The sequence below is a fragment of the Carassius carassius genome, chromosome 7 (genome assembly GCF_963082965.1).
Source record: "Carassius carassius chromosome 7, fCarCar2.1, whole genome shotgun sequence".
Lineage (NCBI taxonomy): Eukaryota > Metazoa > Chordata > Actinopteri > Cypriniformes > Cyprinidae > Carassius > Carassius carassius.
This window is the reverse complement of record NC_081761.1, coordinates 739,419-752,925: the sequence shown is the minus strand read 5'-3', so window position 1 is coordinate 752,925 and position 13,507 is coordinate 739,419. Positions and strand designations below refer to the sequence as shown.

Sequence of the window (13,507 nt, the reverse complement as noted above, 5' to 3'; positions counted from 1 at the left end):
TGCTCCGCTGTATTTTCAGCAGCATTCCTCCAGTCTTCAGTGTCACATGATCTTCAGAAATCATCCCAAGCATTTCCCAAGCTCTCTCTCGTCTTTGCTTCTCAGAAGTGTTTTAGAGGCGATGGAGAATGTTGCTCTTGTTCGAGCATCTCTTCATGCATGCGTTTGTTTGTGTGTGTGTGTGTGTGTGTGTGTCTTTCTCTCACACACACACACACACACACACTAACACAAACCCTTCCTCTCGCTGAATGTCCAGCGTTCAGGTGCTTATTTTTGGCTCGGATCTTGTTTATTGCGGGCCGGTGAATGGATGGACACACGCCTTCACATAAAACATTTGCTTCTTTCCACAGCTCCGCTCATTCATGTTAACAGTTTCTGTGTATCTTTAGTTAGATGCATTCATATTGTGACTGTACCTCAAATGCTATCAAGAGAAACTGTCGGTGTGTTTTCTGCTCGTCATTAATTGATGTCTGATTGTCTCGTGTCAGACGTCGAATCACGGCAGCTGGAGCTCCTGGGGTCCGTGGGGTTCGTGTTCTCGAACGTGTGGCGGTGGTGTCCAGTTTGCACATCGTCTCTGTAACAACCCTCCTCCCCGAAACAACGGCCGCTTCTGCACCGGGAGGAGAGCCGTGTACCGCTCCTGCAGCGTCACGCCGTGCCCTTCAGCCGGTGAGCATCAAACACACACACATGCACAAAACAATGCATGCTCACAGAAGAAAACACACATGCAAATCCTGAGGCAGCATCACGTACATCCCTGATAGATGCCACAATCCCAGAATCCATTGTAGAATTTTGTAGAAATAGACAACAATACATTGTATGGGTCAAAATTATACATTTCTCTTTTATGCCAAAAATCATTAGGATCATGTTCTATGAAGATATTTTGTTAATGTCCTACCCTAAATATACCAAAACTTGTAGTAACATGCATTGCTAAGAACTTCATTTGAACAACTTTAAAGAGGATTTTCTCAATATTTAGATTTTTTTGCTCCCTCAGATTCCAGATTTTTAAATATTGTCCTCCTCACAAACCAGACATCACTGGAGAGATCATTTATTTCTGTATTTATGGATTCCATTGTGTTTGTTCGGCATTTTATTCACCTTTTTGATTTCACTTATACTTTTTAAATTGTTCTACAGTCTGACATAAAAATTTTTTATAACATAACAGTTTTTAATTCATAACTAATGTTATTACTAAAACTAAATTTCATTTTAATCGATTAGTTAATTTAAAAAAGCTAAAAAAAATAGTAATATTAAATTAAAACTTAAATTAAAATTAAGCAAACAAAATGCAACAAACCGAAATAAAAATAAGCAGAAATTACTTACTAAAATTACCAAAACCAAAACTGGAATAAAAATAAATTAAAGCTAAATATGAATATAAAAAAAAAAAACTAAAACTAAATCAAAATGAGAAAAGCAGACAAATAATGCAACTTAACTTAAACCTTAAAATGAAAAATAAATAAATAAATAAAAGCTAATTAAACTATTAACAAATAACATACTAATTAAAGTATATATTACTAATATAGTAATTATAAATAATACTTCAATAACTGACTCAAACTCAATATTAATGACAGTCATGGCACTTTAATTCAGAAAAACCTAATTGAAATAAAAATATAAAAATAATAAAAGTAATGACAGCGGGGGGGAAAATTATAACATTAATAATAATAATTTATGTAATATTTTTATCTTTGTTATTGTTGTTGCAGTTAAAAATAATTCAAGCTAAAATATATATATATAAATAAATATAATATAATAAAATGTATTCCATTTACTCTTTCAATTAAAGTGAGCTCATGAAAATATCATCTCTATTAATTATAAAGAATTCCCTGTGGAAACCAGCTGAAGAGCAGCAAACTATCTTAGACTGGTTTATGCAGAGGATTTTTACTACTACACAAATATGTTCATATTTTTAATGTAATACTGTATTAAGGACAGCAGCAAACATAAGCTCAGTTTGTGCATTGACTATATTTGCTCTCATCTGTCTGCGTTAGGGAAGAGTTTCCGTCAGGAGCAGTGTGAGCTGCGTAACGGCCCTCAGACGGACCCTAAAGGAGTGAAGACCTTCGTGGAATGGGTGCCAAAGTTTGCCGGCGTGCTTCCCAAAGACATGTGCAAACTCACCTGCAGGGCCAAAGGGACGGGATACTACGTGGTGTTCTCACAGCGGGTAAAAGAGTCACAGATGTCTCATTACACTTACAAACTGACTCAGCATACGGAATGATTCGCATCCTTTCGACGTGATATTATAGAAATGCCATACTGGTCTGTGAAGTGTCACATGGTGCAGGAAACAGGAAACCTTCTCTAAAAGTTATGAACAGATGTTCGTTCTTACAGTTACGTTAATAATATTCTCAAACGTAGCAGAAAAACATTGTTTACACATCTGTTACAGAATGTTTTCGTAACAATTCAGTTGGAAATTAGTGTAACATTCTTTAAATGTATCCACTTGTTTTGGAACGTTCAAAAGTAACATTCCAATTACATCTGCAAAATGATACAATGGAACATTCCCTTAACATTTGCATAATGTTTCAAATTTACATTTAGGAATTTAGCAGATGCTTTTATCCAGATGAGGACAAAAGAAGCAAGTCCAGTAACATTAATACAAATGTTATTCAGAGTTATTTAGTCACAGCAAAAAACATTATTTATACATCGTTCCCAATGTTAGATTTGTTTTTGTCTAATTTGTATTTTTTTTTCTAAATATAACATTCAAAAGAACATTCTTTAATGTTTGCAAAAGGATCAAATTTCTTAAATGCTCATATAACCATAAAAAACAGATGTTCAGAGAATATTTAGAAATGACGAATTACTTTCTTCCTTAGTATTTTTGTCTTGTTTTCTTGTATAAATATTGACAAATTCATTGCATTTACTTGACAAGTAAAATTACTTAAGATATTATGTCTTGTTTTCTGGAAACATCATCCAAATTTTGTTAGTTTTTGCTTAAAACAATTAAAAATATCTGCCAATGGGGTAAAAAAGAAAGTCTTGTTTAGCCTTTGAATTAAGAATATTTTTCTTACCCCGCTAGCAGATATTTTTGCTTGTTTTAAGCAAAAACCAACAGAATTTGGATTATATTTTCAGAAAACAAGTAATTTTACTTATCAAGTAAAAGCATCCTGATCCAAGAATTTCTTGATATGTATACTAGAAAACAAGACATAAATACTAAAGAAGATTTTTTATTTATTTATTTATTGCAGTGTTGATAACTTTATGGGAATGTTAGCAACACATTCTATCAGTATCATGTCCAAAAAACAAGGTATTTTAGTTCTTTTTGTTATTAAACCTAGAATATTTGTGCCATTTCTTTGGTAGCGATAGATGAGCACCAGACAGGTTTGTGTGGGTTTTCTGCAGGTGGTTGATGGGACGGAGTGCCGGCCGTTCAGCAGTTCAGTGTGTGTGAAGGGGAAGTGTGTTCGCACCGGCTGCGACGGAATCATCGGCTCTAAACTTCAATACGACAAATGCGGCATCTGCGGTGGTGACGGAGACAGCTGCATCAGAGTGGCTGGAAACTTCACCAAGAAGAGGTTAGAAAACACACAAATAGACACATTCTACTTGTATTGTTTCTAACCAAACCCTAAAATACAGGGACTTCATCCAAGAGAGGTTTGGACAGGTTAAGATCACTTCGGGGTACAAATATATACATCATTTATGGTAAAATTGTCCATAAACATTTGCACTCTCAGAAACACTGCAAAAATATATAGTTTATGTCTTGTTTTCTAGTATAGATATATAAATATCTAAGGAATTACAGTAAGGTGCATTTACTTGACAACTTAATATATTTTGTCTTCTATTACTCAAATTTTGTTAGTTTTTGCTTAAAACAAGCAAAAATATCTGCCAAAGTCTAAACAGGATAATTTTTCTAATGAAAATAAGTCAAAAACAAAAAATATATATATATATATATATAAGAATTTTTTTTCTTTTTTTGTTTTAACCACTTCATGTTTAACAGAAAAAAACAATGTCTTATATCATTTTGCTTCTCAAGTAAATGAATCTTGATTTAACATGTGTTTGTATATTTGGTTTGGAAGCAACAAGATATATACAAAATAAATATTTTTCAGAAAAAATGTTTTAAGTGAGTTATTCCTTAAATATTTGCCAAATGAGTAAGAATTTATTTTTATTTTTTTTTCTGATTCCATTGGCCATTCCATATTTTTCCTTGTTATAAGCAAAAATTCACTCCATTTTTGTTTAGGAAAAAATATCTTGATACCTTAAGTCATTATCTTATCTTAAGGCTTATCAAGTAAATGTATCTTAATTCAATTTTTTTGTACTGGAGAAGACAGAAAATACAAAATAAGACGAAGTGACTAATAAAGTCATGTGATGTTGTTTGTGTGTTCTCCAGTAAGGGCTACACAGATGTGGTGAAGGTTCCCGAGGGTTCGACGCACCTGAAGGTCAGACAGTACAAAGCCAAAGGCCAGTCGCGCTACACAGCGTATCTAGCTCTGCGGCGGCCCGGAGGAGAATACCTGCTCAACGGGAAGTTCATGATCTCCACGTCTGAGACCATCATCCCCCTCAACGGCTCCGTTCTCAACTACACCGGCTGGAGTCAGCGGGATGATGCCCTTCTCAGCATGGGCCCCGGGGCCCTTCAGGAAAGCCTGGTGGTGCAGATTCTGGCCACGGATGCTAAGAAACCACTAGACATCCGCTACAGCTTCTTTATGCCACGCAAAATGCCGCTTCCACCGCGAACGGTTGTAGCGACCTCGGGAACCGCCGCAGCACTGTCCTCGGCGGAAATTGTGACATTTACGACCGAGGTTCCTGCAACGACGACGATGCCCACGGGGCCACGCTGGGTGACGGGATCGTGGATGACGTGCTCCAGAACTTGTGATACGGGTTGGCAGAGTCGCACGGTGCAATGCAAGGACCCTCAAGGGAAGCTGTCCAAGAGCTGCCTGCTCAGCGCCCGGCCGTCGGCCTTCAAACACTGCCTGATTAAAAAATGTTGAGGACCCTTCAATCAGACGAACTTCCTGACTGAGCTTCACGAAGCATGTAGACTGAACCGTTGTAGTTGCGTTTCCGATCACTGTGGGATTCTGCTAGCGTTCACAGTCGTGATGCGTTGTGACTCTGGAGCTTTGGCTCTAGCCTTGAATGTGGTCATGTTCAGCCACGCCCCTTTGACAAGGCCACGCCCCTTCGTTCAAATTGCACGCCCTCTTGAGATCACACTGGCAGTGATTTAAAGCATTTCTGTAGTGTTTGAGGTTCTGGCTTCGAATGAGTCAATGTTCAGCCACGCCCCTTTTGACAAAGCCACGCCCTAAATCCAAACAACATGCCTCTTGAGTTCAAAACGTTTCGAAAACATTTAAAAAACTGAACTTTTAAAAACATTCAGAAATAATGTTTTCATAACTTATTGGGAACATTAGCATAAAGTTCTATATCATTTATCATGTCCGAAAAACTAAAAATGTTGAGGACCCCTCAATCAGACGAACTTCCTGTCTGAGCTGACTGAACCGTTGCAGTTGCGTTCTGATCACTGTGGAATTCTTATAGCGTTCACAATCCTGTTGCATTGTGACTCGGACGAGGAGCTTTGGCTCTAGCCTTGAATGTGGTGACGTTCAGTCACACCCCTTTGAAAAAGCCACGCCCCTTCATTCAAATGACACGCCCCTTGAGTTCACACTGGCAGTGATTTAAAGCATTTCTGTAGTGACATTCAGTCACACCACTTTGAAAAAGCCACGCCCCTTCATTCAAATGACACACCCCTTGAGTTCACACTGGCAGTGATTTAAAGCATTTCTTTGCTTGATAAAATTATAAAATGGAATGTTCTGTTAATGTTCACATAACCAAGAAAATGAAAAAACATTTTAAAAACATTCAGAAACAGTGTTTTCATAAATTAATGGGAACATTAGCATAACGTTCTGTATCAATATCATATCCAAGATCCTAAATCAGATGAACTTCCTGGTTCAGCTTTGTGGATCACATTGACTGAACCATTGCAGTTGCATTTGTTTGAATGCGATTCCGGTTACTGGAATTCTGCTAGTGCTTGCAAACGTTGCATTGTGACTTCAGACAAGGAGCTTTGGCTCTAGCCTTAAACCACGCCCCTTTGACAAAGCCACACCCCTTCAGTCAAATGACACGCCCCTTGGGCTCACACTGGCAGTGATTTAAAACATTAACTCTTGTGGTTGATGTTAAGATGCGTTTACATTTAGGCCCAATCTCATTTCTCTGTCTTACCCCTTCCCCTTACCACTTTGTCTGCGTCTTCCCCTAGCTTCTCGATACCGAGTGAAGGGGGGTAGGGGTAGAGCATTTCCACTAAGAAATGAGACGCCACTCGATTGCCGTTTGCGTCATGTTCCCTTGCCACTATCTGGCTGCTACGTCAACAGAGGCGACAAGCATTGACATAAACAAACGAAGATGCCGTCGTCTCAGGTTGTGATGTCGATTTCCTGGGCTCTCTTTATCTTTGCACGCTTGTGTGCCATCAATCAAAGACACCGTAGAAGAAGATTGTGTTCATTTCACCAATTTCACCTAAAAAACATAATATGAAGTGTCATGTCAAGGATACAGATAAAAATTAACGTTAGCTTAGCTCGACAAATATAGCTGCTAGCTAGCGGTTAACTAGCGATTCAAAACAAAAACATTACAATTAAAATCGCTTAAACATTGTATTAAAGTATCCTAAAACACGAGTGTCATAATTATAATGTCAATTAAACTGATAAAAATACATTTGTGCGACTCCTTCACAGTACGACGCTCAGCCATAAAAAAAGCTTGATGTTGGCACTTCTTGAAAAAATTATACGTTGTTAAACCCTCTCTTTCAAGTGTGGTCCTCCGCAAACTTCGTTTCAAGGGCTATGTAGCCCTTCGCCTTGGCCCTAGCCCTTGATCAGAATGAGAATTGAGACGCCACTTCCCCTCACATGAACGCGCAAAACCGAGGGGGAGGGGTAAGGGTAAGGGCTAAGACAGAGAAATGAGACGCAGCCTTACTATTGATGAAATGGAATGTAAATGTAAATGGAATTCTGCTAGCATTTGCAGTTGCGTTGTGTTGCTTAGTGACTAGCCTTAAATGTGGCACATTTAGCCATGCCCCTTTAACAAAGCCACACCCACTGATTCAAAAGCCATGCCCCTTAAGTTCACACTGGCAGTGATTTAAACCACTGCCGTAGTGTTTAACGTTAAATTGCAATCACATTTACAGTCACTCTGTGTAATCAAGTCTTTTCAATTGGATTCCAACGATGCGTGAAAAAACTCACGTAGGTTACCCTTTTCCCATAGACCAAGTGACTTCTGTGTGAGTGGCACTTCATACATCTCTATTTTACAGACAGCAGACATTGGACCATTTTGGTTCGCGAAATTTCACTACAATTTTGCTAATGTGACCAAAACTTCAGTAGCTTTTCTTACTCGACTGTAGGGCTGCACGATATAAAGCATAATTAAAAATTTCCTTTTGATTTGTGTTTGCGTAAACGTGCAACAAATCTGATTCTGAAATCTAAAAAGGCCTTAGGGGTTTTGGAGCATAATAATGAGGATTATCAGATTACTGTGCCACGCTACTTGATCGCATTATTTAACTACGTATATCAATCTGCGCTCCCATTGGTCGTCATCGCATTATGTCACAGCTTATTTGTATAAACCTGGACCAAGTTGTCAACAGATTTAATGATCGCTGTTAGTGTGAATGTCCTGTTTAGGGTCTGAATATACATTTACACTACCGCCCATAAGAAATAAGCCTCGACTCCAGGAATGGAAAGGTCCATGCAGAACGCTGATTTTTCGGAGTGAATCTAATAAGACTTAAGACAAACTGGGAATATGATTGACCGCCGGTCCGTTCCTGATCTCGTTTTCAGGTTTTGAGCTGATGTTGATGTGTTTGTGCACCATGTTTCTATCCATTTGAGTCTGAAACTCCCACATTGAACTGATCTTCCTTTCTTTGTTACAGAAAAACTAAACAGGGCTCTGATTTGTAAATGTGTGTATGTCATTTTCTGTGTTCAGGGCTCAAACGACACTGTGTGCCCTCGATACTCGCAATAACGCCAGCCAATCGCTCACTCGCTCGCAGTCGCGCCGTTTACATGTTCATAGGAATGTTTCAGGTTAAAAACAAACTAAAACCTTTTTTTAGAGTGAAACACTTACAATGGACATCTATGAGGCAAGAATCACACAGGGTTAAAGCTGAAATGTGAAACATGTATGTTTATTAAAGCCTGTATACTAATTGCTGTGTACAGAAATGTGTGTTATTTGAACTGTAAGCCCAGCTTTTTAGCCCAGATTTTTAGCATGTTCTGGTAAAAGTTTTGAACAATTGAGAACAAAGTAACTTTTTCAAATGATCTGGCCTTTGATAATGTTCTCACAAAAACATTATTTATACATCATTCATGGAATAAAAAATCAAAAAAATGTCAGTTGGACATTCATCTAACATCGTTTAAATGTATCTACTTGTTTCAGAATGTTCAAAGGACATTCAAAAGTAACATTCCCATAATGTTTCCAAAATTCTCAAATGGAACAATGAAAAAAAAAAAACATTTCAAAACTAAACTAAAAACACCTTATGGTAACGTTACCACAAGGTTCTTAGAACATATTTCTGAACATACATGAACTTCTGGTTATGTGTTACTGATGTAAGTGACTTTTACATGTTCTTATAATGTTGCACAGACAAGGTGACACATTTAGTGTTTTTTTTTTTGTTGTCTTGTTCAAAACAAATGTGTTTCTAACATTCTGATACAATGTCTTGCCCCCTAGACTTCCACTGTAAGTGACTGTTAACACAATCTTTCAAATTAAGAGATGAACAGCTTGACTTGTATTGAGACCGGAACATTCCTTTGAATCATTTTTCACCTCAGTTCAACCTCATTTCTCAGACAGTGAAACACTTGAAGCTGAAGGAAATAATGACACGGAGTGTGTTTTCATGCTTCATAGTTGACATATGCAAACGCTCTTGCAAATTAGCACCACTTCTCAGATATGTGATGTGTCTTCAGATTATCCGTTCATGTGTGTGTTTTTATGAGCGGCGGAAATCAGTTTAAAGTCAACATGATTCAACTCTATTTACTTTCATTCATGTCCGTGCTCTTATTATATATAATATAATCTCTCATAGTCATTTGATATCATTTGACATCTCATCGATTTCTAAATGAAATTAATTTTTCAATTAATGAAATAAAATGCTAAAGTCTTGCACTATTTAGTTTTTCTCATCGTTTGTCCAGTTTCAGTTAGAAGTGCATGACATTACAGAGCTGCAGTGGGTTGCGAATGCGTTTCATGTTGACTTTAAACCTGCTGCTGGTGTTGAATTTGTGAAGATGTTTGATTCATTTCACACAGATGCAGTAATTGAATGAACTCATGTGATTCAGGGTTTGGTACCTGAACTTTTTCCAAGATTTCATCTGTTTACTTCATGTATGCAGTACTGTTTTACCGTCTCAATGGGAAACGGCAGTTTCACTGAAAATACACAGCACTGATTTTATAATTTATTGTTTGTACAACTGGTATGTGAAAAAGAAAAAAAAAAAGGAAACAGGATGAATTTATTTATTGTTATGCTCATTTTGTCTCATGAATACTATTTAACTAGGAATATGAGTGAGCAAGACTAGTTCCTTTTGAAGAAAATTGTGTTTTTTAGCCATCTTCATGAATATATGTGTATATAAAACAAAATGCTATATTTAAAATTGACCTTTTATCGATTCATTTGTTGCCTCACCGAGATATGCATCTAGTTTCTAATGCGTATCTCAAAAGGTATCAAGAAACAGGCCATTTGAGTTTGTTAAAGTACCTGATTTTTCTATAGTCCCATAAGCCACTTCTTCTACTGAACCTACAGCACAGCGCTTCAGTAAGCATTGCTTCATCTCAAATGAGATATGAATGAGCAGTCTTGCTGTAAAACTAAACTAGAAGACTTCTAAGTGTTTATTTGGAGAGCAAACAGGAGCAAGGGGGCAAGTTGTCACACTTTCTATTCCAGTAACGATTGCTCAGTTATAATTTCTAATTAGACACCAGCCACCAAAAACTAGTGAACATTTCCTTCGTTATTCCCAGGAAATAAACATGCAGTTCATTTAGCACACGTATGGCAATCTCCTACCGTAAATATATCATAACTGTGATTAGTAATATGCATTGCTAAGAACTTCATCTGAACAACTTTAAAGATGATTTTCTCAATATTTAGATTTTTTTTGCACCCCTTCAGATTCCAGATTTATTTAATATTGTCCTTCTAACAAACCAGACATCAATGAAAAGATGATTTATTTTGAAGAATGGACCTTTATGACTGGTTTTGTGCTCCAGGGTCACATACGGGGTAAGCTGTCACATAGGAACTTACTGTTTATTGACACTAATTTGAGAAGAAAAGAATGTTCTTGCAGATCTCTATTCAAATATATTATTAGCTTTTAATGAATTTAGTGTGAAACCTAAACACTTGAACCGTTATGACACCAAACATCAGATTATAGGTCAGTAAAATAGCATGCAATCTGTTAATTAAGAAGAAACACCAGCTATTTATCAAACTGCATAGATGATGGTGAAACACTGAAAATACACAGAAGCTAATAACTTGTCCAGACTATAAACTTTCTTTAATAGGCTGTTTTATTACTCCCTGGCTACTGAATGAGATCAGAAACACTCCTCAACCAAATACTACTAACTTATCAGACTTTAGGTGTGTAATCAAAATTATGAGATCTTAACATAAATGCTCCAAGTATATTTTAAAGCTCTAGATTAGATGAACTAGTTCTCAATGTTTTTATTTCTCCAAATGACTTCTGGAGGGAATATCTGATGAAAACATGACGCTGGTCATGAAACACAACGATAATGAGTTCTCAATTTACTATATCAGAGGTGAAAACTGGCAGAACGGTAAGTTATTAGTTATTAAGTTATTAACTAATATTCAAAGCCGCTAAACATGAAGTATAAAAACATAATTCAATCAGGTAAAGCTTTAAGCGTATAAAACGTTCACGGGTGTAGACTACACGACTTTACAAACATTTGACATTAAATAAATATCAATGTGCAGCAGCTTTTTCCACAGTCTAGTGCTCTTTTCACATAATTAAACATCGTCTAATCCAAACTGTTGCATTTCTTAATTAGAGTAATGAATGAAACATTTGATTTGAACTTAGCCAACAGCAAGAAGAGTCACAAAAAAATGACAAACAGATGAAAAGGATTGGCACAATACCAAGTATTGGAAGAACGCTCACATGTTCGAAACAGTAACTGTTGCTTTTATGTTTGCAGTACACAAAGATGACCAAATAAATGAAACAGCTGTGGTGGTGGTTACATGATAATATCTCGAACCACCCTTCTGTTCCATACACTAATCAGCTTCATTTTCTATGGGTCTGTTGGCTCATTAAACTACACAAACATTCTCAGAAAGAGCATGATAGTGAGGGAAACTTTCCTTGCTGTCTGCATACAGTAGCTTTACTAATGTGCTCTGCATGCCTGATGTTATATAAAAGATTATTATTACAGCTCAAATAAATATGCATGTGGATATGGCAAAAAAAAAATCTATATAATCCTCTCCTGATGTAAATGTACCTCTCGAGGAACTAATGCATCCTCCTTATCTACAGGGTTCTGTATAAAAGGACATGCTGTTTTTGTCACTTTCACAGTGATGAAAATATGTGCAATGAATGAATGTTGCTGCGCTGAAAAAAAGTAAAAATCATTAAAAGAAAAATTGCTTTTCTTGCTTATTATTTTGGTCTTTATTTGTCCAATCAAAATATCTATTCTAACTATAACGATTCTCAAAGGTCATTTAAATGTAGTTTTCCTATTTTTGCAAATGATCAGCCAATGAGGGTTAGGACAAAAACGTTATATATAGGTCCATCGTGAATTTATTTTTTTACTAAAATAGTATTAATATTAATAATAATATTTTATTAATTACTATTAATATTAATATTTTAATTTATTTATTTTTCTTCATTATTTTTTTTCCTTTTAGTTGGATATGATGTAACATTTTTTAAACGTTGCGATTTTTCTCAGAACCTTCAGAGAATGTTCAAAAGTAGCGTTCCCATAATGTAAGTTTACAAAATGATACAATAGGAAAATACTCTTTCTTACTCTTTGCATAACCAATAAAAATAATTTTAAAGCATTATAAAACTGGACACTTCAAAACTCAACAGAAACATTAGAAAAACGTACTTCAGTACATACAGCAGACCTCCTCGAATATTTTTTGTAGGGCTGTGTGTATTCCTACTATAACTGCACACTAGTTTTTACTGCACATAATATTAACACAGACAGACTGATATGAGATTATATATGATGCTAGGGCGCCACCTGCTGTTTGACCTGCTCCAACTAAATGAAGAAAAGTTCAAATAATATTAAATCCACATAAAAACAAACATGAACCGATCTTTCCATTTATATTACAGTATATATTTTGTTTTCATTTTTATTCTTAATTATAATAACGTTTTGGTGCACAGCTGACCTGTCATCATACTTTCCTCTTAAACTATTACTGTAGCCAACTATTTTATATACAGCAGGCTACTTGTATAATTATAATAAATTCAATTGTATTATCTAATGCACTGCATGGAAAATATAATAAATAAATAAATGTAATATAAATAAATATAATCCGTGTACTATGTGGTTTGACATTAGAGCAGACATGAAGGAATGAACTGTTGAGTTGTGCTTCCATCTAGTGGTTTTCTGCTGAATTTCCAAAGGATATTTTAAACACCCAGCAGGATCCAAAAAGCTTTTAAGGTGGACTGTCAACCCTCTAAACTCGAGGACTATCTGAAAGCTACTCATTCATTCACAATAATATGCAAATTCGTGCCGAAATTAGCGCCTTGCTTCATAAATGTCACTTCTGAACCGTTTTTTTTTCTTTCTTAGATATTTAACATTATTAAGCATGAAGTCTAAAGCATCTGTCTCGGAGCAATGGATTCTTACTTTTCATTATACAATCAGAGTGAATCTTAATTTTTAATAAGACCACATGCCATATTAATTATATTCGTTAAACACTTTGGGTTTGTACTTGGACAGAATGTAGTTTTTCCTTAAATGTTCACTGACCGACTAAATTAAGTTTGGCCCATTTAACGCGCAAGACGCAGTATTTCCTCCGACAGTGAGCGGTAATCCGCTCATAATGAGTTTTTGATGGAGTTTGAGTGCACACATGTAGTGTTAGAGCCGAGTTTGAGGAGCGGTCCACCTTAACAGC

General features: G+C 36.2%; 2 protein-coding genes across 2 annotated transcripts in view; both read left to right on the top strand.

Annotated features, from left to right (window-relative positions):
• Positions 1-5,581, top strand: part of LOC132143337 (A disintegrin and metalloproteinase with thrombospondin motifs 5-like) — a 20,058-nt gene extending 14,477 nt beyond the window's left edge. The window contains exons 5-8 of the mRNA XM_059553461.1: positions 498-681; positions 2,058-2,233; positions 3,457-3,632; positions 4,484-5,581. Of these exons, the coding sequence (XP_059409444.1) occupies positions 498-681; positions 2,058-2,233; positions 3,457-3,632; positions 4,484-5,102 (1,155 nt within the window). The 3' untranslated portion in view covers positions 5,103-5,581. The remainder of the gene's footprint in view (positions 1-497; positions 682-2,057; positions 2,234-3,456; positions 3,633-4,483) is intronic.
• Positions 1-13,507, top strand: part of LOC132143338 (amyloid-beta A4 protein-like) — an 88,022-nt gene that overhangs the window by 38,411 nt on the left and 36,104 nt on the right. The window lies entirely within an intron of this gene.